The sequence below is a fragment of the Saccostrea echinata genome, unplaced genomic scaffold, assembly GCF_033153115.1.
Source record: "Saccostrea echinata isolate AGI-Se365-2 ecotype Australia unplaced genomic scaffold, CSIRO_AGI_Sech_v1 ptg000008l, whole genome shotgun sequence".
In the NCBI taxonomy this organism is placed as follows: Eukaryota; Metazoa; Mollusca; class Bivalvia; order Ostreida; family Ostreidae; genus Saccostrea; species Saccostrea echinata.
Window position 1 is genome coordinate 1,467,204 of NW_026889757.1, and position 26,935 is coordinate 1,494,138.

The 26,935-nt window shown below is 33.3% G+C and overlaps 1 protein-coding gene across 2 annotated transcripts; it reads left to right on the forward strand.

Moving 5' to 3' along the window:
* Positions 1–4,482: 4,482 nt before the first annotated feature.
* LOC133180912 (long-chain-fatty-acid--CoA ligase 4-like) lies at positions 4,483–25,296 on the forward strand. Of its 2 annotated transcripts, none has more exons than XM_061315364.1 (18): positions 4,483–4,502; positions 8,262–8,407; positions 10,716–10,859; positions 11,361–11,576; positions 13,882–14,059; positions 14,576–14,682; positions 15,601–15,742; positions 16,035–16,115; positions 17,083–17,152; positions 17,298–17,356; positions 17,476–17,540; positions 17,675–17,746; positions 18,431–18,570; positions 19,586–19,758; positions 21,652–21,726; positions 22,309–22,497; positions 22,912–23,184; positions 24,619–25,296. In XM_061315364.1, exons 3-18 carry the CDS (start codon positions 10,725–10,727, stop codon positions 24,771–24,773), a joined length of 2,130 nt encoding a protein of 709 aa, XP_061171348.1. In that variant the 5' UTR covers positions 4,483–4,502; positions 8,262–8,407; positions 10,716–10,724; the 3' UTR covers positions 24,774–25,296. The 2 variants fall into 2 exon arrangements, with proteins under 2 accessions (XP_061171348.1, XP_061171347.1); XM_061315363.1 differs by lacking the exon at positions 4,483–4,502 and adding an exon at positions 5,764–5,781.
* The last annotated feature ends 1,639 nt before the right edge of the window (positions 25,297–26,935 follow it).

Here is a 26,935-nt window from a genome sequence, read left to right on the forward strand (position 1 = left end):
TATAGCCCCGCCCTAGCACCAGAACCCCTGACCCTGGGGCCATGAATTTCACAATTTTGGTAGATGGCTCAATGCTTATTACAATCATGCCAACAGTTTGACTGCTTGATGTCCAGGAGTAAAGAAGAAGATTTTTAAAGATTGCATTAATTTTGGTGGTTTTAGCCCCCACCCCTCAGGCCACAGGGGGGCAGGGACCATGAAATTCACATTTTTTGTTCCCCCTCACCCATAGATGCTTTATGCCAAATTTGGTTGAAATTGGTTAGGCGGTTTCAGAGAAGAAGCTAAAAATGTTCAAATGTTAAAGCACGGCGCACGACGCCGTATCGCGCTGTCACACAACTCGCTAACACAACTTTGTGATAGCGCGACGGCGAGTTGTGTGTTAGCGCGACGGCGTGTTTTGCGAAAACACCGTGTAATAAAGATTCTATAAAAGTCTCATTAAATTTTATTCAGTGGTATTTGAGGAGTTGCAGATAAAAGATGGGCACCCCCGATTTTATAAAAAGAATGGCAGTGTCAATGTTCTGCTATGGGAAACCCTAAATATGTGTCTGATCAGAAAGTAAAATAGGAGGTCGACAATGGCGCCGTGTAATAAAGATTTCGTGAAAGTCTCATTAAATTTTATTCAGTGGTATAGGAGGAGTTGCTGATAAGAGATAGGTACCCCCAATATTATAGAAAAAATGGCAGTGTCTATGTTTTGTTATTAGAAACCCGAAATATATGTTCAATCAAAATATAAAATAAGAGATGTACAATGGCACTAAGTAACAAAGATTCTGTGAAAGTCTCATTAAATTTCATTTAGTGGTACAAGAGGCGTTGCGGATAAGAGATGAGTACCCCAAAGCGTAACGGACGGACGAACACCCACATCACTATACCCCCCCCCCCCAACCCCGCTTTTCAAAAGGGGGTATAATAAGTGTCATCTCCTCCTTAAGGGGAACCAGTGTATCAAGATTGTCTGTCATGCAAGCAAAGGGTTCTTAAGGTTTTCCATCTCTAATAGGACCTAATTCTCTATCCTTAAATATCCATCACGTATATAATACTCTGATATTAATTCAAAGCATTTTACAGTAGAAAAGGATTTACCAAGAGAAAGTTTCAAAAATGTAATTAACTAAGCAGTAATTAACCGAAATTGCATTGAAGTCTATGGAGACAAGCGATTTTTAAAAATAAAATTCAAATAATAAGAATATCAATAAATACTGTGGTGGAAAGATGCATTAAGGAGGCTGGGGGGTCAACAAATTAACCACAAATTAACCACCAGATTTAACTTAATTTTTTAGATATGATATCTTAAGCTGTCAACTATCATTTGGCAAAGAAAAATTTCAAAAATTTTAGTTTTAAAATTTGATCATTTTCTATATCTTCATATGGAGCTCTTCTTCTAAAGGAGATCAATATAGTCTAAAAATGGCCACAACCCCCCAGCCTCTTTAAATCATTAGAAATAGAATGACAATTGAAAACAATTTTTACCGTATAGATTTTTTTTAAAATTGATTTTTATTACTTAAAAAAGAAGGAGATAACTCTTCAACAAAGGTCAAGGTCATAAATTAGGACACGTTCCATTCTTACAAGCTAATAGTAATAAATGGGAATAATGTCTGAGTATTCCACCCGTACACATCTGTATTCAAATTCATTGAATTTGAGGTTATTAGGGATGGAATACCTTAAGTTATTGATTAGCCAACGCTTGGTCTATACCGCCCGACATACCATCCAACCAACAGTATTTCAAACCAATATGCCCTCCTCTTCAAGAGATGGGTAGTGTGGGGCACAACAATTCTGTTAAATTGATAAAGCATCAAAAGACGTTGAAAAAATTTCTTATAAAGTGGAAATAAGCTTTCACTATAATGCGCAAAATATAGCACAATAAAAACCCCAGTCGACAACCTTAATTACTCATGTCAAACCTGAATTGTAATTAATGTTTGTAAATAAATACCCTTCACCTTATACAAAGAAATATTTTCGAAAAAGTTTTTACAAACAAATTTACAATCATTTATTTTTTGTGGAACGGTTTACATCAAGCTCACATGAATTAGCTGATTTTTTTGGTCACCTACTTCTGCTAAAAGTTGGATATTGACCTTGGACAGTCCGTCCTTCTGTCTGTGTGAAACACTTAGATTCTGGTTGATATCAGAGTCCTTTAAATAGCTTTTGTAATAAAATTTTATATCATAATTCCTTATGGCTAAAAAAGTATCCCATTGATTTTGAAGAGAAACGGTCTAAGACCTTGCCAGAACTTTTAGTTCTCTTTGAGATTTTGCAATTAATCTTATATTATGGTAATAACTTTCTTTAACTTGATCCTTGTTGATTTTGAGGCCAGTGACGAAAGTTCAATCCCTTTTTTTCTGTGTGATCATGATTGAATTCCAAACAAAATGTATTATTTAAGATTGGTTGTAGCTGTAAGTACGCCAGATCGGTTTTATATTTGTTTTTGTGGTGTTTGTGGTGAGAAGAAAACACTTGTTGTGGCCTTCAACTCGACATTTAGAAATATCGACATTTACATGTCGACTCGATATATCCAACTGAACTTGAAATTAAAGATATCACAAAATCTGACCAACCTTTCTCATATTTGGATATGTTACCAGAAAAAGACGTTATTGGTAACCAAATAACAAAACTTTACAATAAATGTGATGACTTCTAGACCTAAAGTTTAAGGTGTATGGTAAACCATATGTTTATGCATCGAAAGCCATAGTTTAAGGACTGGGGTAAAAGTATGGTTAACGACATTATTTAATCTATAATATTTAATACCTATAAAATACAGTTAAAGGCTTAATCTTTTTTTCACACGTGTGACGGCTTTATAAGGCTTTGCATTCACAAAAAAGAACAATGTTTTACATTTCAGAAACTAAATTTATTGACAATATATGTAAATTTTTGTTGGAATCACGTACAGACACTTGTTTCTGTAATATTTTTAGCTCACCTGCTCAAGTGAGCTTTTCTGATCGAAATTTGTCCGTTGTCTGTCGTCGTTAACTTTTCAGTCACAATTTCATCTTCTTCTCAAGAACCACTGGGCCAATTTCAACCAAACTTGGCACAGAGTATCCTTAGGTGAAGGGAATTCAGGTTTGTTCAAATGAAGGGCCACGCTCTCTTCCTAGGGGAGTTAATTACAAAATAGTGAAAAATTAATGGCATCTTTTAAAAATCTTCTTCTCAAGAACCAATGGACCAGGAAAGATGAAACTCGATCATGTTGAATCATTTTCAGGTAGTTTAGATTCAAGTTTGTTCAAATCATGACCCCCGGGGGTACGGCGGGGCTTCAATGGACGATCAAAGTTTTACATAGGAATATATAGGAAAAAATCTTTAAAAAATCTTCTCCTCAAGAACAGTAAAGCCATGATTGGTCATATTTATATTGCAGCATCCTCAGGTGGTGTAGATTCAAGTTTGTTCAAATCATGACAATGGGGGATAGGATGGGGCCACGATGGACGATCAAATTTTTACATAGGAGTATATAGGAAAAATCTTCAAAAGTCTTCTTCTCAAGAACAGAAAGGCCATGACTGGTCATATTTTGTGAAAGCATCCTTAGTTGGTGTAGATTCAAGTTTGTTCAAATCATTACCCACGGGGGTAGGGTGGGGCCACAATGGACGATCAAGGTTTTACATAGGAGTATATAGGAATTTTTTTTTAAAATCTTCTTCTCAAGAACAGCAAAGCCATGATTGGTCAAATTTATATGGAAACATTCTTAGTTGGTGTAGATTCAAGTTTGTTCAAATCATGACCCCGGGGGGTAAGGTGGGGCCACTATGGACGATCAAATTTTTACATAGGAATATGTAGGAAAAATCTTCTTCTCAAGAACAGCAAAGTCATGATTGGTCATATTTAAATGGAAGCATCCTCAGATAGTGTTGACTCAAGTTTGTTCAAATCATGACCCCCCCCCCCCCCCCGGGGATAAGGTGGGGCCACAATGAAAGTTCCAACTTGTACGAAATAAACCCACAACTGGTCAAAGAAATATGTAAGCATCCTTAGTGTCGATTCAGTTTTGTTCAAATCACCGCCTCCCCCCTCTTTTAGAGATAGGTCGAAACCACTCATGCATTTAAGCTTTTCAATACTGAACATATTCAGTTTTGTTTGTTTTTTCCTAGCCACAGTGCTCATGTGAGCGATGCGGCTCTTAGGCCTCTTGTTTTAAACCCATATTAAGATATTAAAACAAGGTATATAACTCCAAGTAACATGGAGTACCTCCTCCCCAGAATCGGGTTAAAAATTTTGTTACAAAAAACTAAACGTCTGTGGTTGGAATAATCAAAGTTGTTGTGCTCTATGTCGGGATCAAAATACAATAAATATGGAAATAGCTGAATTGATCCCGACCACAAGTCACGAGCAAGAGTCAGAGTGTCGGTGTGTCATTCATTCACTGAGTTATCTTTCCGGTTAGTATGTTTTGGCATAGATGATTTTTAACCATGAATTGATAGTAAATTTCTATATATGACATCACAGTATCGCCCGTGATCTGCTATTGAAACTTTGGCTATTTTTGCCTACTGCCATTGCATTCATGAGTTGAAGGTTAATCGATGGAAATACTGCGTATTTCCAGTAATTGATCATCATAATTGAAAGTTTGTATTTTTACATGTAAATAAATGTTTATTTTTTCTATACAGTTGCATATAAAAAATTGTTTCATAAAATTTTATCCCACTGAAGAGATCAACCTTACTCTATAAATTTATGGTTAGAACCACAGGCATGTGGAATTTCATCAGTAATATGGCAGTCGGATAGATTTGATAGCCAGTGGCCAGATGGCTCAGTTGGTAAAATATATACCTGTGTAGAGTTTGGAGGTGGGGGAGGGGGGGGTTGAATTCATGTCTGGTCTGGTTAGAACCACAGGCATGTGGAATTTCATCAGTAAGTTGTATGGCAGTTTGATAGATTTGATAGCCAGTGGCCAGATGGCTCAGTTGGTAAAATACCTGTCTAGAGTTTGGAGGGGGGATTGAATTCATTTCTGGTCACAATATTTCTCCCTTCCTGTTACTGTTGCGAATATAGCCCTTGATCGAAAAAAATCTTACCCTACCTTTTATCAGGGACCTATATACTTAGGAGACTTGACTTTAACGGTCCCCAGATCCACATGCTCATTGCACTATGAGGTAAGATTTATGTCACTCAACAGTTACTGATAAGGGTAAGTCTTGCACACTACTCGATTGGGTAGGGTTAGAGACTAATGCACTCACCTGAGAGATTAGGGTTAGTTCTTAAATGCTCAAGTATTCAACTGATTGAAGGGTTAGTCTTGCATCCATTCAAGAGATTAGGATTAGTCCTCGACTTTGGGTTATAGTCCTAGCTTACCATCTGAGAGATTAGGGTTATAAGTGTCTTAATAAAGAAATTCAATTGCATCTGTATTTTTTGCAAAATCTTAGTTCAGCTTCAACGGCATCTCATTGGTTTATATTTACATGAAAAAATGACTAAGTTAGTACAAAAGAAATGTCACTAAGCATGCGCTCATGCACTTTGTTTGCAATCTGTTCGTTGATTTTTCACTGAAGAAACAATATTTTTTAATTTTTTCAGAGAACAAGGCTAAAAACTACAGGTAACTCTCGATACCTCGAAGTCCGCGGGACCGAGGAAAAACTTCGAGAGATCAAGAGTTCGAGTTTTCAAGAGTCCGGAATTTTTCGGGTTTGTTGACAGGTTTTAAAATTAGTCTTACTGGATGTACTTATTTTCATGCAGTGCTAACCTTTTACACATGGTTTTTATAAAACAACGATATTTTATCGTAATTCAGATGAATATTTCATTAAAATGAGTAAAGCAAATAATGTATATCATCATTTCATGTATGTTTATTGATTCTTTGTAACACGGACATCATACTACGCATTCGTTACATGAAAATGACATTTTACAGCGTCGTACATAGCTTTGACTATTCCAAAAATGATCATTGAATGCAGTTCTCTAAGTATTTGTCCAACAATAGTCGTCATATTGACATTAAGGCTGTTTCTGGTTTTTTTCATATTTCGTTTAACTTTGATACTGACTTGAAACAAAAATTAAATTAATGCTTTGTCTTTTAATCAGTAACTACTTTTCAATGACACCGCGTCTCTAAATTATTGTAAGACAGTCGATGATAATTATTTTAATAGCATATAGGCAACATATGATTAATTATAAATCAATTATCACCTTGCAACATAAGTGTCACCTGAATAAACATCCCGTTCCTGAAGACCCGCGTCTTCTGCCTGGGGTCATTTAAATGTCCAGGTAAAGGTGCTAATTATATAATCTTGTATACACATAGCCACTTCGAGGTATCGAGAGTAAATTCTAATAGAATATGCATAGCGGGACTGCATTTTGACTTCGAGGGATCAAGGGTTTCGAGAGATCAAGAGTTCGAGAAATCAAGAGTAAATTTGCTTAGTTATATAGTGGAAAAATTCGGGACCAGAGACACACTTCGAGCGATCAAGAACTTCGAGAGATCGAAGTTCAAGCCATCAAGAGTTACCTGTATATACATTTAAAAACGAAGTTTTAAACTATCTTTTTAAGTGTAGAATTCGATTTTGGAGCAAAAGGCAAAATAACCTCATAATTTTTATTTTTCGATCGCTCACATGATCTCATATATATTGAATTGCCTACAGCGACACTATATTTTAGCACATTTTTCTAGGGACCGTTAAAATAAAGTCGTTCCATACATAGCATAGAGGTCACTGCCTTTATACAAGGAGGGTGGAATTTTGCAACCAGAGGTTTTTTTTTTGCAAGTTTTTGATAAAAATATGGGTTCCTGTGTTATAACTATATGTTCTTTCATTAATCACTGTTAATTGTGTTTTATTTTTCCAGCAGGGAATAATAAAAATGATTTTAAAAAATGAACACTTTGTCACCACAGATCTTTTATATCAATGTCAGAGCTGTATCTTAGGAGCTACATGCTAGTGTTCTTATATATAAGCTTAGTGTACACCAAATAAATAAAAATGAGCTACAGTGTACTATTTAGAAAATGGCAGTTTAATATATCCATATTCCCCTATTTGACCTTAAGAGGTTCATATAAAAATCATCTGTGTAAAGTCTATTTTTGGGCATTGGACATTTCAATTGAAGAGAAGATTCAAATTCAGAGAGGAAAGAAAATGTAATTTCTTGACTAATAAGTACTTGTCCTAAAAAATAAGAGTGATCTGGACTTTCACCCTATTAACTGGATCATCCTTTCTAAGGCTCAAGTTAAGAACATTGCCCAAAGTTTGATGGAGAAACTCATCAATTTCCATTCAATAAAGTGCCATATTATTTGATTCAGATTGTTTGCCAGTAAATCAGAAAAAGGAAAATAAATTCTTATGGCATGATTTAGCATAGATAACTTTTTCTTATCAAAATATTTCCCCATGCTGAAAAGAGAAGACAACTTAAGGAGGGAAGTTGTCTTCACCCTCAGAGAGACACAACATAAGTTCTTATTTGTCCATAGCAGGACTTTCACTTGCAAATTCAGGGGTGGTCAACAGCACCAAATCTGTAACAGGAAAGAGGAAAATGTAAGGGACCATTAGTCAGGTGCTCTACAACTAAGTTCCCGAATCCATGGCCCAGACCTTTACATGTGCATGTAACATCACTGGTAACATTGCAGTTCCACCAAAATTATGGCATACCTTTGAGCAAGCAAAACGCCAAATTTTACACTCGCTAAAGAAACCCGCTATACAGTATTATGATTACTACATGCACATTAGTACATATGTTTAAATTGATATGTCAGAGTAACATATGCCCCAAAATTGTTCATGGTTTCTTAGAGACAAAATGAGGTGAAGTATACGAGTTGTCTCTCACATACATGTCAATACATGTATTTAACCGAATTTTACAATGTTTATTGAAAACTTACATAAGTTTATCGACCATTCAGGTTATTTCACCTATATATTTGCCACACATAACTGATAAGGTTGTTAACATTGTCAGTAAAATCTGTTGACCTGTATTTCAGGTCAAACACTTTCAGACTTAAATTTCAGTTCTTATCAAGGTCAGTGAACTTAGTGACTACATTGGATTGGAATTATTATGAAAGACTGGTAAATGACATTTTGACATGTTTTTAATTCCTATAATTTCAGGACTTTGTACCACTGAGCATTGAATAAACAAAGCTACATGGAATTGATAGTTGTGTTCAATGTTTTCTAAGACGGCACCATTGGAAGGAAGTGAGGGATTTATAGTTGTGATATTTAAAACTTTACTCAGGCTGATCTTCTGAAAGGTAACTTCTATTGATATTACCTAGCAGTTATTACTTCTGCATGCAATGTTCTTTGTTTACAATGTATAGGAAGTGATGAATCTTTAAAAAAGAGTGTTTTGTCAATTTTGATTGGATGTCTGAGGTTACTACATGTAGTAGATTATTCTTATCTCCCACTTGTCAAATATGGAATAATAATACTGATTCTGTATGTCAGCCTGTGCACTTTAATATGGAGAAAAGACTCTCTGATTTTTTTCTCCAATCTTTTTTAATTGTAATTCAATGGACAATCAGTGAGCTAGAGGATGTATACTAATTTTTAAGGTCAGGTCAAGGTCACTACTTTCAAGGTTTTGTCTGTTTATTTCTATTATAAATAATGTAAACCAAATATTATTCGCATCATCATTTATTTATGATTCGTCAGTTTGAAATCAATCCATGACGATTAATTTTGCGACTGAGGAAACATTCTCTATAAATACAAAGCAAAATAATTGGTTCGCGCAATTAATATTCCCGAGTTAAAGTAGGTCTTGAAACTCACAAATATTTTTCGCATGCGAATAAAAGTTGGTTTACAGTAAGCAGCAACAAAACTAATCTGGAAAACAAAAGAATGACTAAATCTAAAGGTTGTGCCGTATGGACTTTAGATCAGATTTGGAAAAATTAGGCAATTTGAATACTCTTCCAACTGTGCCTCTATAATAGGAGATCATTGGATCTTTTGGGAATCTTTTGCACCTAGTATTTTCAGATTGATTTGTCAATTTTTTTTTTTTAAGAAATTGTATGTGTAATGTTTCGTTGTAATGAACGCAACTTCTGTTACAAAATCTTGTCTGTACACAACTATAAAAGAAACTTTGGTAGATAGTAGACTTTCACTTGATAAAAGGAATAGCGTGTGATGAGGGTGTTTTTTTTTCACCTTATACCAAAGACAAGATTAAGGTCACATGGTTCAAAAATATTAAATTATTGTTCAAGCCTCAAATTTTGAAATAAAGATTAAAATTGAGCTTATACATGATAAAAATGTTGTTTTTATCTCTATGATATGTCCTGACCCTAACTTTGGGTAATCTAGACAAAGTCAAGGTCAAGATTTCAGAAGTGTAAAAATTCTGCCCTTGGCTGCTATAACTGAAGCAGGGAAACATCAGATTATATTTCCCACAAAAGGTGTTAGTAACACAGAGAGTATGTAACAACCATGTTTTTTGTAATGGATCATATTTGGCCTGAGGATGGGTTATGGTTATATGTTATGATCCTGAACAAAAGTCATTTAGACTAGGTCAAGGTCACAGGGCTGATCAGTAGTGTCAAATTTTAAAAGTCACAGAAATGTAAAATTTGAAATGTCAAAACTTTGTGTTGGATTAGCATCAGGAGGTCATATTGAAGAAAGAGTTTGATCATGGCCTTTAGGTCTGTATTCCATGGTTGAATGCATAAGGTCAAGGTCACATGGCCGCTAGGCCTGATAGAGATCATATTTTCATATTTAATACAAGGGTTGCTCATAAACAGAAATGTAACTTAGTACTTTCAACCTTTACATTTCAACAAGATTTAAGCCACAGGAATTGACAGTTATAATCATGATAATTATGTTGCAAAATGGCAGAGTTCTTTTATAAGCTATTTTAAGGTAAATCCTCTCTTTAGGGGTATAAAGACTTGTTAGGACAATTTTGTTTTATGATGTTTGTATAATAAGGTTGTAAACAAATAACTAAATATAAGATGGTTGTTCTATATTAAGTCAAGTTTCGTTTCCGTGCTGTGATATAAAGGAATGTGTCTTTCCAAGTACACAATAGCTATCAATGCTGTTTTCTGTATCTGCTCTTGACCTTGACCTCATTATTAAGTCCTATATGAAGTTATTTTCGTGTAAAGTAAGCTTTGTACCTTACTTGTGAATCCTTATGTCTGTCAACTATAGTAAAGTTAGTGGTAAATATCAAAGCTTATAATCTGTCGATTAGTGTGAAGTTAATGATTAATATCAAAGCTTAAATAACCATCAACTAGTAAAAAGTTAGTGATAAGTATTGAACAAATTGTAAATTGAGGAAATTGTTAATTCATTTCATTGTTTCTCTGAAATACATTTTATATTCGTTATATTCATGACAATTCTTTAAAGGAAAATAGATAACTTATCTTTTATCTCGTAAAGTTCCTGTCACTGAGGTTCCAACTTTTTTTTAAGAAGAAGAGTTAGATAATTTATTTTCCAGAATTTTCATTTAAAATACAAAGTAACATACTTACAAACTGTTTCATCCTTCGCTTTCCCTTATTTAAGGAGTATACAATGGCTAATCTGCTGGAGAAGTCGATGATTGGCTTACTAGACTTAATAGGCTGTGTGTATGAGCTGGTTGTGTTTGTGCCATACTACTTCCTTTGTAAACCATACAAGAAGATGGAAAACTCTCAACGCATAAAGGTTTGTTTATTATGTAAACTTGTAATTGTGTCACTTATTTGAGTGTTTATAAAAATATGTTTTATATTCTGCTTTGAAATGGTGTCACTATATAATCAGATAAATATTTAGACCCACATGTTCAATAGCATGAATACTTTCAAGAATTTTTTTTGGTATCTCACTAATATGCACATTTTTCATGCTAGGGGTATATGTGTATTTACAAGTCTAAAAGATAGTATATGTGTTTTAACCATCATCATGTAAATATTATTAATGAGAGGTATACCAGTTTTAATTATCTTGGTAAAAAATTATTATGATGAGATTTAACTTTAAACTTAAATTATGGTTTGTTATTTCTAATTACAAAGGGATCGGGCACAAGTTCTAAAAACTTATTATGCCCTCTCCCTACAGTTATTCAAGTTTAAATTCAAATTATGTTTCAATGATCAGGAATCTCAGTTTAAACAATACAGACACTGTACCCCAATAATGAATAAAAATTTTATTCAGAGTAAGTCAATATCGGGAGACCCAGCGGGGCCATACCGAGCTGTAGAAGTGGGAGGGAACCAGAAACTGGCCACCACGCTGTTTGAGGACTGTATTACAGTGGACGATCTCCTGATCCGTTCCGTACAGATGTACAGCTCCTACAGATGTCTAGGAACAAGGGATCTACTCAGCGAGGAAGACGAGATGCAGTCCAATGGCAAGATATTTAAGAAGGTACAGTGCTCTTACATGAAATATTTAGTGTAAATGAGGAAGTTTTTAAAACACTTGTCTGAATCCCGAGATAATCATAACAAAACATAAGAGCTGCATATGAATTTTGTTTGATTTTCACTCCTGTGTGTACATTGTTACTATGTATGTGTAACTTAAGTCTTTATACAGTTTGTTGATGATGAAGTGAATGGTCATATTACCCATTCCTGTTTCTATTAAGAATGGGAACATACAAGACATTTAACAATTACTACAGAACATGTCTTGCTACTCTAAGAAATCTGTTTGCAGGATTGTGGTTGGTGTGTATGTGGAAAAGTGGGGGGGGGGGGGGGGGGGGGGATTGATAACACTGTAATGAGTTTCTGAATTTGCATGATCAAACAGGTTCAACTTAAGATTTTAGCATGAAATGCATGATGCCTTTTACTGGCTTAAGATTTAGGATGAGTAGGTTTGGATTTACAGGATTTTAACATGTAGTAGGTATTTTCATAGGTTGTGGTACATGCAGGTAGGTTTAGGACTATACATAGCTGTAACTGTCAAATTTGTGTCCAGAGCTCTGTAATGGAGATACATTTGAAGTTTTACTTGACACAAAGGTTGCTTATTACATGAGGGTGTCCTGAGCTTGACCCAGGGTCATTCTAAAGTCAAGGTCAGGGGTAGAAAAAAATACCAAAGAGCAAGGTATACTTTTTGCATAAAATGGCCCTGCAATATACCAATTTATAGACTAATACTCTATGTCCCATTTCAAACATGAGTATAATGTAGAGACTTGATGCTTTTAATTCCTATAACAAAGTTTCCTTTGAGAGTCTAGGTCTTAGAAAACGGACTCGAAATTGCATTGTTCTTGAATTTTGTAGAAAACATGTACCGATATTTGAGAATCACCAACAAAGAATTAAAATATGAGCACATCCTTTGATAAAAAAAAATAAAGTGTTTCATAATCTGCAGAAACAGTTCAATCATTATATAATTGCAGATTTTGAATCAAAATTTGTGTTCTATATGAAATATTGAAAAACAACTAAATTTTTCCCCATTTTTGAGGAAATTTTCAGCATATGGGCTTAATGATGCAATTTACGGTGTCATAATGCATTGACTAGCGAGAAAATTACTTCATTCATTTTAATAGATATGTAGTCACCAAGGGTCCAAGTGATATTTAATTCATTGTCAACTAAAATTTAGCAGTCCTAATGTTAAGAAATTCACAGGGCCAAAAAAGGTGAACTTTGCTCTTTGTGTCCAGTCCATAACTTTCTAATGGAGAAACATTGAAAACCATACTGTATTAAAAGATTGTTTATCAAATAAAAGTTTGTCAAGAACTTAATCCAAGGTCATCTAGTCAAGTTCAAGGTCACTTTCAGAAAAATGTAGAATTCCTGTCTGGACCATGTGTGAAGGAGAAATATTTAAAGTTCATACTTAGCATGAAGATTGTTTATGACCTGTAGATCTGTCATGACCTTGACTAAAGGTCATCTGAGAAAGTTCAAGGTCACTGACAGAAAAAAAATCTTGTATATAACTCTCACTGGAAAAAAATTGGAAGTTGATACTTGACACACAAAAAAAATTTATGACCTAAGGGTGTGTCATAGTCTTAACCCAAGATCATTTGAGCAAGTTCAGGGTCACTGGGAGAAAACTACAATTCATGTCAGTCCGTAAGTTTCTTATGGAGAAACTTTGGGAATTTATACTTCACAAAAATATTGCTAGTATGTCCTGAAAATAGCATGACCTTGACCCAAGGTCAATCCCATAAGTTCAAGGACATAGGCATTTTTTCCCAAATTTGTGTCCATGCAAAGCACATGTAATTGTTTTATAAATATTGAGAGTTGATACTTCAAGCAAAGATTATTTGTGAGCTGAGGGTATGTCATAACCTTTTTGCGTGTAAAAGGTATGGGATTATGATTTTAGCATATAGTGGGTATAGGTTTAAGATTTTAGCATGTAGTGGGTATAGGTTTAGGATTTCAGCATGTAGTGGATACCTTTTACACATTAAAGATTTTAGCATGTAGAAGATATTGTTTAGGATTTTAGCTTGTAGTGGGGTGCTAATTTTCAAGGGGCTGGGATTTTTGCTTGCAGTGAATACATATGCATTAGGATTTTAGCATGTTGTATGTATCAATGTAGGTTTAAGATTTTAGCATATAGGGGGTACATTTTATAGGGTTAGGATTTTAGATTGTTGTGGGTACCTTTTATGAGGTTAGGATTTTAGCTTGTAGTGGATAATACAATCAGTAATACCTTTTTACAGGTAATAATGGGAGAGTATAGATGGATCACTTTTGAAGAAATGTTCACTAGAGTGACCCATTTTGGAAGTGGTTTGCTGGCCATGGGACAGAAACCAAAGAAAAACATCTTGATATTCTGTGAAACAAAAGCAGAGTGGATGATCGCAGCTCAGGCCTGCTTCAAGTTTAATTTTCCAGGTTTGTTGTACATAAATCATGCAATTAGTCTGAAATTATTGTAAATACATATCATGTACTGAGAGTGGTGAAGAATGTATTTCATTAAGTGAATTAATTTTACATGTGAATTAGAATGTCTGTAATCATGGTAATACAAATATTACATCACTAATTTTATTTTCTTAAGTAAGAATCATGATTAAGATTTGATAAAATAAGGTAAAACAAGCATTGTTTGTAAAACATATTAATATTTGAGAAATTAAGTCAATAATTACAATTGCAAAACCTTTCAGTTAAAAACATAATAATGTATTCAAATTTGTGACTGATCGAGGAGTTTAATTAGATCATGTGACTATAACTGATGGCAAGTGTAAAAAGATTTTTCTGGCAGGCAGAAAGAAATAGAGTTACAAGCTTTGAAACACAAAGCATAGATCCATTTCTTTGCCCTTCTTAGCGAAGGCAAACTTCATACATATACAGCTGTTAGAAAATGTTCATGTTAAACTATGGATCTATATATTACAGTTGTTACGCTGTATTCCACACTTGGGAAGGAAGCTGTGCTACACGGCGTAAACGAATCTGAAGTTTCCCATATCATCGTCAGCACAGCACTAACATCTAAACTCAAAGTAAGTCTTCTGCTTGTATTGTATCTTGCATAACAAATTTAATGCATATGAATAATAAAGCATTTTTTTCTGGAATAATTCTTCATTTATCCCCTTCCTTAGCACACACACAAACACACACACATACAAATTCAATTTGAAATAATCAGGTACTGTATCTTAATTCATAACAGAGAAATGTCAGAAGTTCATAATTTGTACAATAATTTTTTACCAGAGGGTGTCAAGGTCATTAAAATCATGTCAAGGTTACTTTGAGGAAAAGTGTATGATTCTAATATCTGTGTCATATCTTCCTACTGGAGAAACATCTATGATCATACTGATGAGAAGTGAATGTTCTCTGAATCTGACTCGGAGCCATATGGACAAGATTAGGATAAAACTTGTCAAGTTATTGTGTAAGTCTGACTTATCTAAGTGAAATAAGGGAACCCTTGAAGTTTTGACATGTCCATGACTCATGATATATTGTATAGCAAAGGTATGCTAATAATTTTGGCGTAATTTATTTTAGCCGACACATGGTTTTACACGTTACAATAGAAAACTAGGAAGAATATTGATTATTTTAGGGATTAAAATTTTAGCGGGCTACTACCAAAATGCTAAAATAAGCCAAAATTAGCACCCCACTAAAATAACCCATTATATAGGTATACATAAACCTGTCTCCATGGCATTTAGAAAAAATTCAAAGTCACCAATACATGAAACTGTTCTTTAGATTTATTGGCATGACCATGATTTCTAATCTAAGTTCATGTTTAACTCCTCAGTCTCATTTAACTGACTACAAGATCACTAAATGTTAAACAATCAATGGAAATTCACCGTAGAATATTAATGACTGTTTATTGTTTTTTATGCAGTCTGCAATGAAGGTTTTATTAAAAGTCTTCTTGGTTCATTTTGTAGGATATCATACAGAAGATGCCTAATGTCACCCACATTATATATATAGGTGATGGGAAATCCCCCAAAAAGTCGGATTTCCCAGAGTCTATACAGCTGAAGTCTATGGAGGAGGTGGAAGTCGTAGGAGCTCAGATTGATAACTGTACGAGGAAATTCTATTGTTAGAATAATTTTCAGAATAACAGGAAGTTCCTTCTTCTAAACTTATACTCTCTAAATGTCTCTAATCCATTAAGGGCAACACTATGGATATTAAAGTTAATGTCAGATTATAACATCAGTCCTTTTCACGAAAAACAAATTTCTGTGTATTATTTATACATTGCTTGAGATACTGTAGGAGATATAATTAGATGTCCATGTAATCTTGGTTTCTGGTTAACTAAAAGACACAACTGTGTTATGAAGTCTTGTTATGTTCATTATTTTTATAGTACGTGTTCCTGTGACAAAGCCCAAACCAGATGATCTAGCTGTAATTATGTACACCAGTGGATCTACAGGTGTTCCCAAAGGTATAGGGCAGATTACATTTGTACTTTTAGAACTTCCTGTTTTGAAAAAAAAAATGCAAAACGTATATACAGTACATCACATCTAAATATTAAGCATATACATATAAACATACATGTATAAATATTGTACTTTGCAGCTGAGTTGTTTTTCATGTGCATTTAATTGTTAAAACCACTGTAATAAGTATAGGTACTAAACATTAAGCGTCCATTGTCAAACTCACTATCACTTTCATTGTCTTAAGCATGAGAATGGAGTGTCCTATATACAAAAAGAAAGAAATAGAAAATTCAATTTAAATGAATGGGTAAATGTATACAGAATTCAGAAGCTGCACAGAATCAACAGAAGATATGTATTATTGGCTTTGCAACTGTAACCTGGAAAAGAGCCTATTTCTGGTGGAGAATATTGGAATGACATTCTACATATTGATTTTTGCTGCTCATTTATTAGCTTTATCTGTCAAGGATTAGAGGAGCTTTAATTTGGAGTAGTAGAATGTATGTTAACCATTAGTCTGTTTGTATTTGTTAAGACACAATTATTCGATGCTAGTTATTGTCCAGTTTAAAATAATCAAGGATGAACGAGTGACCTAGTAGACACATTTTTGCTAGTGATCTTGAACTTATCTATATCACTTTGTTGAAGTTATGGCCTGCATTCAGGTTATAGGCAATATGTTTCTCATGTAGTTACAAAGTTATGGACCAGATACGATTGCATAGATAACTAGCCTAGGCAGACACACAGACAAACAAACAAGTGTATCTAATGTACCCCCTAGAAATTGCAGGAATATAAAAAAGAAATCTGAATGTCAATAACTTGATTGAATCTCTAATAGAAGCACTTTACTCTTCAGAAAAATTTATTTCCATGGTATGTACCAGAGTGACAAATACAAACTTCAATACCTTTATGTAGTTTATAACTGGGTCAAGTTTTTGAGGTTTTTTTCAGGTGTGCTAATATCACATAGAAACCTCATGTCTGGAATGGCAGGACAGTGTCAGAAGATTGTAGGTCTTGGGTAGGTATCAGGATATATTATGTTAAATAGGGTGCATACTTAAATTGATAACTTAAAGATGAAATATTAGATATCATTATATATAATTCTGGTAATAATTGTTTTCAAATGTGTACTGACTATATGTTCAAAAATAACATTTCAGACCTAAAGATACATATGTTGGTTATCTCCCTTTGGCTCATGTCTTAGAACTAAGTGCAGGTAAGAATTCTGTATTTCATTGGAAACTTATTTCTTTTGAAGGATGAAAAAATGAAGAATTTTTATGAGATTTTCTTGAGATTGCCTAGTGTGTCATATAAAACTAAAATTTCTTGTAGAGATAAGCTGTCTGGCTCATGGTGCCTGCATTGGGTTTTCCTCACCTTTGACCCTAACAGATAATGTAAGTACTAAACATTTTGGCAGACTGATCCATAAATTTAAATTTTAAGCACCAATAATAATACATGTATTAGATGATTTTAGTCTTTTATTTACTTCTTTATGTTTGACTTTGAATTTTCTTTTCATATCTAGTCCAGTAAAATAAAGAAAGGCAGTAAGGGTGACCTTTCTGTACTGAAACCTACCCTAATGGCAGCTGTCCCGGTGAGTGATCCAAGAATTCAGTAATTGTATTTATAAACTATAGATCATCAAATTTTGGTGACACCTTATTTTTGTGAGAAAGTCATATGGTGTTTATAAGTGAGAGAAAATTTTCATGAAATCTGGTTATTGTTGAATATAATCCTTAATGATAAAAATATACATGAGAATGAAATTTTTGCTAGCACATGGTCTTGCCTAATTACGCAAAAAATAAAGTTCTTGCAAATAAAGGTGATTTACAGTAGAATGTACAATTTTGTCAAATGGTTAAAGATAAAAAATATTGATATAGCAGTTGTATATATATAGAATGTACAGTTCTCATATGGTTAAAGATAAAAAAAATAATACAGAAGATGTAATTTATACACAAAAATTTTAAAAAACAGTATTGCAAGGACATATTTTTTCTAATACAGTAGAACTTCTGTATCTCGAACTGTCGAACACTGATATGTTGAATACCATGGATATGTTGAAGTGATTTGGAAGTCCCAACTCTTATTCTTTAAGTAATTTACCCTCCATATCTCAAATCCTCTGATATCTCGAAGTTTTTTCTTGGTCCCATAGAGTTTGAGATAACAAGGTTTGCCTGTATATCAATTAATTCTAATAAAACAGATTTTTTTTAATGTTAAATTTATAGTCATAAACCATTTTGAGTGGAAATGCTTTCAGATGATAATGGACAGATTGTACAAAGGGGTGTGGGAGAAGGTGAACATGGGAGGATCTTTTAGTAAAGCTTTGTTTGAGTGGGGCTATGACTACAAGAAAAAGAGGATAGAGAAGGGATACACCACACCTCTACTGGACAAGTAAGTCTCCTCTGTCTACTTTATTTATGTTACATCACACCTATACTGGACAAGTATGTCTCCTTTGTCTTCTTCATTAATGTTACACCATACCTATACTGGACAAGTATGTCTCCTCTGTCTTCTTCATTTATGTTACACCACACCTATACTGGACAAGTATGTCTCCTCTGTCTTCTTCATTAATGTTACACCACACCTATACTGGACAAGTAAGTCTCCTCTGTCTTCTTCATTAATGTTACACCACACCTATACGGGACAAGTATGTGTCCTCTGTGTTCTTCATTAATGTTACACCATACCTATACTGGACAAGTAAGTCGTCTCTGTCTACTTCATTTTTGTTACACCACACCTATACTGAACAGTTAAGTCTCATCCTCTGTCTTCTTCATTAATGTTACACCACACCTATACTGGACAAGTAAGTCTCCTCTGTCTTCTTCATTTTTGTGGATGGAGTGCTTGGAAATATCATCTTGTAAAAATAAATAGCTGTATAAATGCACTGTACCATGTATTTCGATACTTTTCCTTGAGAGGATGGAAGTTTAGCAAGTATATCCTTACTTTGTATTCAGTGTAATTTTAAAACAAACAAAAAATTCACCAAATTTCTGATTTGATAAATTTTCATCTTATTCATAGATTTAATATGTGGAGATATTGTAAGATGTTAAAAGTGCAATTAAATACGATTGTCTTAGAACTGTGTAGACCAACTTTCAAAAATATACTGTACGTGTACATAAAATGGCGTATTCAAAATTTAGCACAATCACTGGGTATGTAGTTGTTGGCAAAATAATGAATTAGCGCTATACATGTCTGTGCCGTATATTGTATTTATAAATGATTTCTTTGCAGTATTCATGAATTAGCGCATCGTTGTCTGCGCCAAAGCCGCTAAAATATAAAGCACGCTTTTTTAAGTACACATACAGTATATGAAGTTTAGAGTTTTGCTACACGATTTAAATATTACGTATAATTACTATTGCTTTCTGTACAGATATGTTTTCTCCAAGATATATTCAGTCCTGGGAGGGAGAGTAAGGATGATGCTGAGTGGGGGTGCCCCACTGTCAGAGAAAACCCAGAGATTTATGAACATCTGCTTTTGCTGCCCAGTTCTTCAGGGTTACGGCCTGACAGAAACCTGTGGGGCAGGGACTATACAAGAAGGTAAGATGAAGTGTAAATTCAGTTAAATAGCACATACAGTGCTTAATGTCATGGCAAAAGGATTCAGGATTGAAAGTATATATACTGCATGTTGATTTTATCAACAAGCCCCTTGGTTGATAGTTATGCCTCTCCTTCAAAGGGGAGACTATTCTTTTTGTTACTTTTCTACTACATATTCTTCTTCAACCAAATTTTCTGTGGGCGTTAACTTGAGAACCCTCTAATATCAGACTTCAAACTTTGAACATGGACAGATGAGATTAAGATGAGATGCAGTGCACCAAACTTTTTGACCTTGACCCAGTTCATTAATCAAGGTCAAATTACAGAAAACATTTTCATGTCATAGCTTGAGAATCCTTTGAAATATCCATGCCATAACTTGTGGACTACCAGTATTTGAGCTTTGGACTTAAGGGGAAGAAGGACCTTTAGCTGAAAAAATACTTGTCATTCAATTTTTTTTTATATTTTGTATATTTCTTATTAAGTATGTCCCATATATCTTAAAGCAGTTATATCATTAGGTTTCTTACCTTATTTTAGAGATATTGATTGACAAATATTATGCCCTACAGTATCTAAGTGGAGTTTTGATTCTCCATGTTGCTGGGCTCATTACTCTGTCCATAATTGGATTTTTAAAGCATATATAAAAATTTGTAAGTGAACATGTATCTTTTAAAATATTTCAGAGTATGAATTGGGTTTAAAATTCGAAAAGGCAAGTTTCATCTATCACACTGCATCTGGATGGGGAAAATTACGAACTTTTTAAGACAACTTAAACAACGGAAAACGTAATTTACAAAAAATCCTATCATTCAATATCTTTAAATTTACGTTGAAATGCAAGTCCTTCAAATTATTGATTAACTGTAAAAATTTCGAATGGTGAAGCTGACCTCAATATTGCACAGGACATCGTTGAAGACGACATAAGCAGGACAAAAACTTGTCATGTTTACATTTCTCGAGTACGGGAAAAACCAACTATGACGTCACACGTAAGCTAAATAAGCGAAATAAGATATACCTACATAAGATTTCCGTCATCAGCCATGCAAAAATAATTTTTGTGTTCCCCATTTCTCAAAATACTTCATCGTATACTGATTATGACCTGTTTATACATAATAATACCGCCCTTGTATTCACCGAGTATGATCTTGCTGTACTAGCAGATCGTGTATGACGTCACCGACTTGTTGGACGCGCAGTTTAGAGAAACAGAGGAGTGGATCAATCTTTTTTCATAATTTAATAATATTTACAAGAATGTTAAACTTTTTAATTTTTTAATATAAATGGTAATTAAAGAAAAAAAATTGTCAAAATTTTTTACAAGAACTGATGCTTTACACGTTTTGCACTTATATAAATGGAGACTATGACGTAGTTTAACAAAGTCATGTGACCATGTGCCCTTCATCCCCTTAAAATTTGCAATATTAATCGATGATTAAGATGGAATGCACTACTCAAAAAATGAATGAAAAATTTTGACTACAGTATGTAAAACTTAATGATAAGCTATTTTTAGCAGTATGCACATGTTTTTTTTCCTTTGCCTACATCTTACTACTGCACACAATTATGTTTTTCATTTTAAGAAAGCCAAAATTCTATGTAAGATCTGCACTTGTTTTCAGGTGCATTGTAAACCAATTATTATGAGTGAAAATATTCTTCACTTAATATGCAGTTCTCACAAACCAGTCACTTATTTTGAGATTTGAATAAAACAAGAAAGTTTGATAACAAATATTTCCATGTTTTCCATCAGTGATTCAAAAGTATATGATGTTTTGAATATTGTACATGTGAATTTTTCATATTAATGTTTGATGACTTCTTATGATATTAATACATGTATGTTTTTATTTTAAGTTGATGATTTGTCCACTGGAAGAGTAGGTGCTCCTCTGATATGTTGTGAAATTCGTCTACGAGATTGGCCTGAAGGTAATAGTCCTGCTGGATCTCTTTGACTTAAGCTTTTATTATTTTGCTGCAGCAAACTTACTGTAAGATACATGAATCTCTCAAATCTTCATTTAGCCATCAATTTCTTTTTTAATACCACCACACAGACAAAAAAAAAAATAAAATTCAAACTAAGGAAAAAGTCTTTTAATTGTCAGAGATATTGTCTAAAATGTAACTTTGTCAACTATTATGCTAATTACCAGATTAATTATTTAATTAAAGTACTTTAATTTTCAATATCATTTATCATTTAAGAGTATATATTATTTATTTATTATTTTTATATACTGTACCTATGAAGAATTAGAACTGGAAAAACATCAGGTTGACTATGTAATGCATGAATATATTTCCTTTCAATATTTTTGCTAGAGATTTAATCCCAGGTAGAAAATTAAGCAGATTTCTTGAATTGTCATCATATGTCCTAAATGCACTTTTACGTACACTGTTTCTGACAAATTTCCACAGAAAAATTGTGACTGCATACAGAGTGTAAATTAATCCCAAGCAGAAAAAGTATGTCCACAGTTATTAACAAAATTCTTGATTTTCCAGGAAACTATACCTCAAAAGACAAGCCTCACCCCCGAGGAGAAATATTGGTAGGTGGGGGTAATATAGTTCAAGGTTATCACAAGATGCCAGAGAAGACAAAGGAGGATTTCACAGATATTAATGGAACCTGGTATTTCTGTTCAGGGGACATTGGACAGATGGACCCTGATGGTTGTCTTAGGGTCATTGGTATGTATCAGATAAAAATAATTATTATATATTACATTCTTAGTTGGATCTATAGGCTAAGACTTACATGTACATGGATTTTGATGGTCAATAAGACCAGGAAGTATATATTTCTTTGAATCCTTTGTAAAATCATATTGTTAAAGAAGAAATTTAAAAAGAAAAAAAACATTTTAATAATGTTTTGAATTCATATTACTCATTTGTGTCTAAATTTTGCAAATTACATCCCATTGAAATCTTATGACAGGTATTGTACATTTATTTGACTATAAAATTGACCTCATCTTAGAAATGTAAAATAAACTTTTTATAAAAACCTCAAAAAAGATTGTATAAACATGTAATTTATGAATTTTAGAGAAATGAGAAGTATCTGACCATTACAATATTTTTTTTTATTTTCCCTGACAGATCGTAAGAAAGACCTTGTGAAACTTCAGGTGGGAGAATATGTGGCTGTTGGTCAAGTAGAAACTGTCCTGAAAATGGTTCCAGGCGTAGAACAGATTTATGTTCATGCTGACAGTAATCACGAATTTACACTGGTGTTTATTGTCCCCAATAACAAGAATTTAGAGGATTTAGCGGAGAAACTCGGTGTCAGTGGAGAGTTTGAAGACATCTGTAAGGATAAGAAGGTGGAGAGTGAAGTTTTGAAAAAACTTACAGAGAGTGGAATAAAAGGTAAAATACCAAAGTATCATAAAGCTTACAGAGAGTGGAATTAAAGGTAAATACAAAAGTATCATAAAGCTTACAGAGAGTGGAATTAAAGGTAAATACAAAAGTATCATAAAGCTTACAGAGAGTGGAATTAAAGGTAAATACAAAAGTATCATAAAGCTTACAGAGAGTGGAATTAAAGGTAAATACAAAAGTATCATAAAGCTTACAGAGAGTGGAATTAAAGGTAAATACAAAAGTATCATAAAGCTTACAGAGAGTGGAATTAAAGGTAAATACAAAAGTATCATAAAGCTTACAGAGAGTGGAATTAAAGGTAAAATACACAAGTATCATAAAGCTTACAGAGAGTGGAATAAAAGGTAAAATGCACAAGTATCATTAAGCTTACAGAGAGTGGAATTAAAGGTAAATACAAAAGTATCATAAAGCTTACAGAGAGTGGAATTAAAGGTAAATACAAAAGTATCATAAAGCTTACAGAGAGTGGAATTAAAGGTAAAATACAAAAGTATCATAAAGCTTACAGAGAGTGGAATTAAAGGTAAAATGCACAAGTATCATAAAGCTTACAGAGAGTGGAATTAAAGGTAAATACAAAAGTATCATAAAGCTCACAGAGAGTGGAATTAAAGGTAAAATACCAAAGTATCATAAAGCTTACAGAGAGTGGAATTAAAGGTAAATACAAAAGTATCATAAAGCTTACAGAGAGTGGAATTAAAGGTAAATACAAAAGTATCATAAAGCTTACAGAGAGTGGAATTAAAGGTAAATACAAAAGTATCATAAAGCTTACAGAGAGTGGAATTAAAGGTAAAATACACAAGTATCATAAAGCTTACAGAGAGTGGAATTAAAGGTAAATACAAAAGTATCATAAAGCTCACAGAGAGTGGAATTAAAGGTAAAATACCAAAGTATCATAAAGCTTACAGAGAGTGGAATTAAAGGTAAATACAAAAGTATCATAAAGCTTACAGAGAGTGGAATTAAAGGTAAAATACAAAAGTATCAAAAAGCTTACAAAGAGTGGATTAAAAGGTAAAATGCGTGTCATGAAGCTAAAATTGATTATTTCAATATACAAGGTGTATTTACATTTGCTGTGTTTTCCTAAGCTAACTGTGAAATTGATTTGAATGCCATTTTCGTACATACTCATGCCTAGAAATATACACAGAGAAACTTGAGCTACAGTGACATCACACCACTGTTTCCAAAGAAATTGGCCGGATTAGGCAACAGTTTCCCAGGTCTTCCTCATTACCTCGGGACAACAGTTTGACTGTTCCCCTTGTAGTCATGAAATAAGTGTATACTATTGAATTTACTGCAAGGGACTTAAAGTTTACACCATTTTAGACAAGATTTTGGATTACACAACACCCAGAATAGACAAGATTCACTGTATTTATATTATTTGTATTACAGGAGACCTGGAGAGATTTGCCCTACCTAAGAAATTGAAAATCTGCCCTGAGCCCTGGACGCCCGAGTCAGGACTGGTCACCGATTCCTTCAAAGTAAAACGCAAAAGTTTTGAAGAACATTTTAAGGAAGATATTGAAGAAATGTATAAAAAGTAGAATTATATCAATTTGTGCCATCTGTCACTTCTGGATACAAGCATTCTGTCATATCTGTTAATATTTACATGTGCTTTACATGGGATTTGGGATACGTTATTGTACATGTAGGTTAGTAAAAAGTCCCTGTGTTGTACTTTCATACACTTGTAGTTTTACCTCTTTTAATTTTTAGTGATAGTTATTTTCCTTATGTTAATCTCTCTTTTATATTAAGTTTTTCAAATGAATTCAGGAATTTAGACACATTTTTGTTTTTTTCAATGTTATAAATTTTTGGGAATTTAGAAGTGTACATAAAGGTCAGTAAATTTGTAAATGCATGCTTAGTGCTTTTTAGTAGCTGTTGTGAGAAACATGGTATGATGTGCTTTATTTTTTTGGTTTTTTAGTCCCCTACCGGTGAAACCGGAGGGGACTATAGGTTTCCTCTGAGTCTGTCCGTCCGTCTGTCTGTCTGTCCGTCTGTCTGTCTGTCTGTCCCTCTGTCTGTCTGTCAGTCTGTCCCACTTGGTTTTCCGCACTTTTTTCCTAAACGCTTGCAGATATTGAGCTGATTTTTGGTATGTGAGTGTATCTTGATGAGTTACAGATCAAGTTTGCATTTCGTTCCGCTTCATTGATTTTTGACGGAATTACGGCCTTTTCAATTTTTACGGGTTTTCCGCAATTTTCTTCTAAACGCTTGTAGATATTCAGCTGATTTTTGGTATGTGGCTTTACCTTGATTAGTTAAAGATCAAGTTTGCATTTCGTCCCGCTTCATTAATTTTTGACGGAATTATGGCATTTTCAATTTTAAACGGGAACGGAACCAGATTACACTTGCCGGTAGGGGACTAGTATTGCTAATGCAATACTCTCAGAATGCTTGTTGTATTTATCTTTTCTCATTTTATTTTTAAGCTGATTGACTAGCATTTACCTGGTACAGTAGATGTTAACTTAACTTGTACAATACATAAAATTATTTTTACTCACAGTATAAAAAACAAATTGTTGTACAAAGTATATTATGTTTTGTATATCATATAAACTGACTTGTGGTACACACTCTAAAATGTCTTGCCGAGTAGACATAAGGTATTTCTAGTAAACATTTTGTAGAAGGTGCTTTAATGGATTTATCTGTTAGAAATATTTCCATTGAGACTTTTTGTTCTTATAGCTTTGTCAGTTTTTAAAAAGTTCCAGCATAACTCAGATTAAAAAAATGCAAAGTCACCAAGCTCTTTATTGTACATTCACACTATTGAAGAATATAAATAATACCCATAAGGCTTATAAATTTTCGACATTTTCTTTTACTTGGTTTTTTACTGAACTTGTACCAGATAATTATTATAAGTAAACACACAAGATGGGAATCAATCTGGGTTGACAATTAACACTCATTTACTTGGGGTGCCACATAATAAATATCAATGGTAAAGAAATTATTATACATTGTATAGTTCTTCAAAAATTCATTAAACTTTGTATTTTAATGAAAGAGTTCAAATTTGGAACACAACCTATGCTAGTCCATCATTATAAAGTAATCCCACATTGAGTAGGACTTGTCTTGTAAATAAATCACCTACATGTAATTGCATATATGTTATGAAAATACATGAACTTTACTTGGAAATAGTTTGACCTTTTGAATTATTTTAATTTAGACAAATACATACATGTATTTTTGTTTGTGTTTTCTTAAAAAAAGATAATTTGTTTATACTGATTATTTAATCTTCTTTGTGAAGCATATACACACATGTATTTTTTATACATATACATTAAAACATTTAGTGCCATGACTTTTGTGATGAGGAAATAAATTTAAAACTGATGTCCACGTATATAATATATGCCATGGAAACATGGAGAGATGCTATTAAGCATTAAAAAAATGCTTTCACATCAATAAACATTAGCATTAATAGTGCTTGGGTTTTTTTTTTTATTATATAAAATTGTGCCATTTTTTTTTATATTATTATTGCAAAGTATCTGTCGATATCATCATTGTATCATAAATATGAAATGATTTCTTGTGAAACTCATTATTATTTTTATGGTGTGTATATATCTTACCTTCTGCATGGTCCCTGTACATTTTAGTTAGATGTATAATTTGAGAATGTTAGCATAATTTTTATATAAAATATATGTATGTTTGT

What these genes read in the sequence shown, in the direction of transcription:
- LOC133180912 (XM_061315364.1), top strand. Translation starts at nt 10,725, where the DNA reads ATGGCTAATCTGCTGGAGAAGTCGATGATTGGCTTACTAGACTTAATA. An exon ending in CTTTGACCCTAACAGATAAT is followed by an intron (nt 17,541 to 17,674) that starts GTAAGTACTAAA and finishes TTTCATATCTAG; the next exon opens with TCCAGTAAAATAAAGAAAGG. An exon ending in ACCACACCTCTACTGGACAA is followed by an intron (nt 18,571 to 19,585) that starts GTAAGTCTCCTC and finishes CTTTCTGTACAG; the next exon opens with ATATGTTTTCTCCAAGATAT.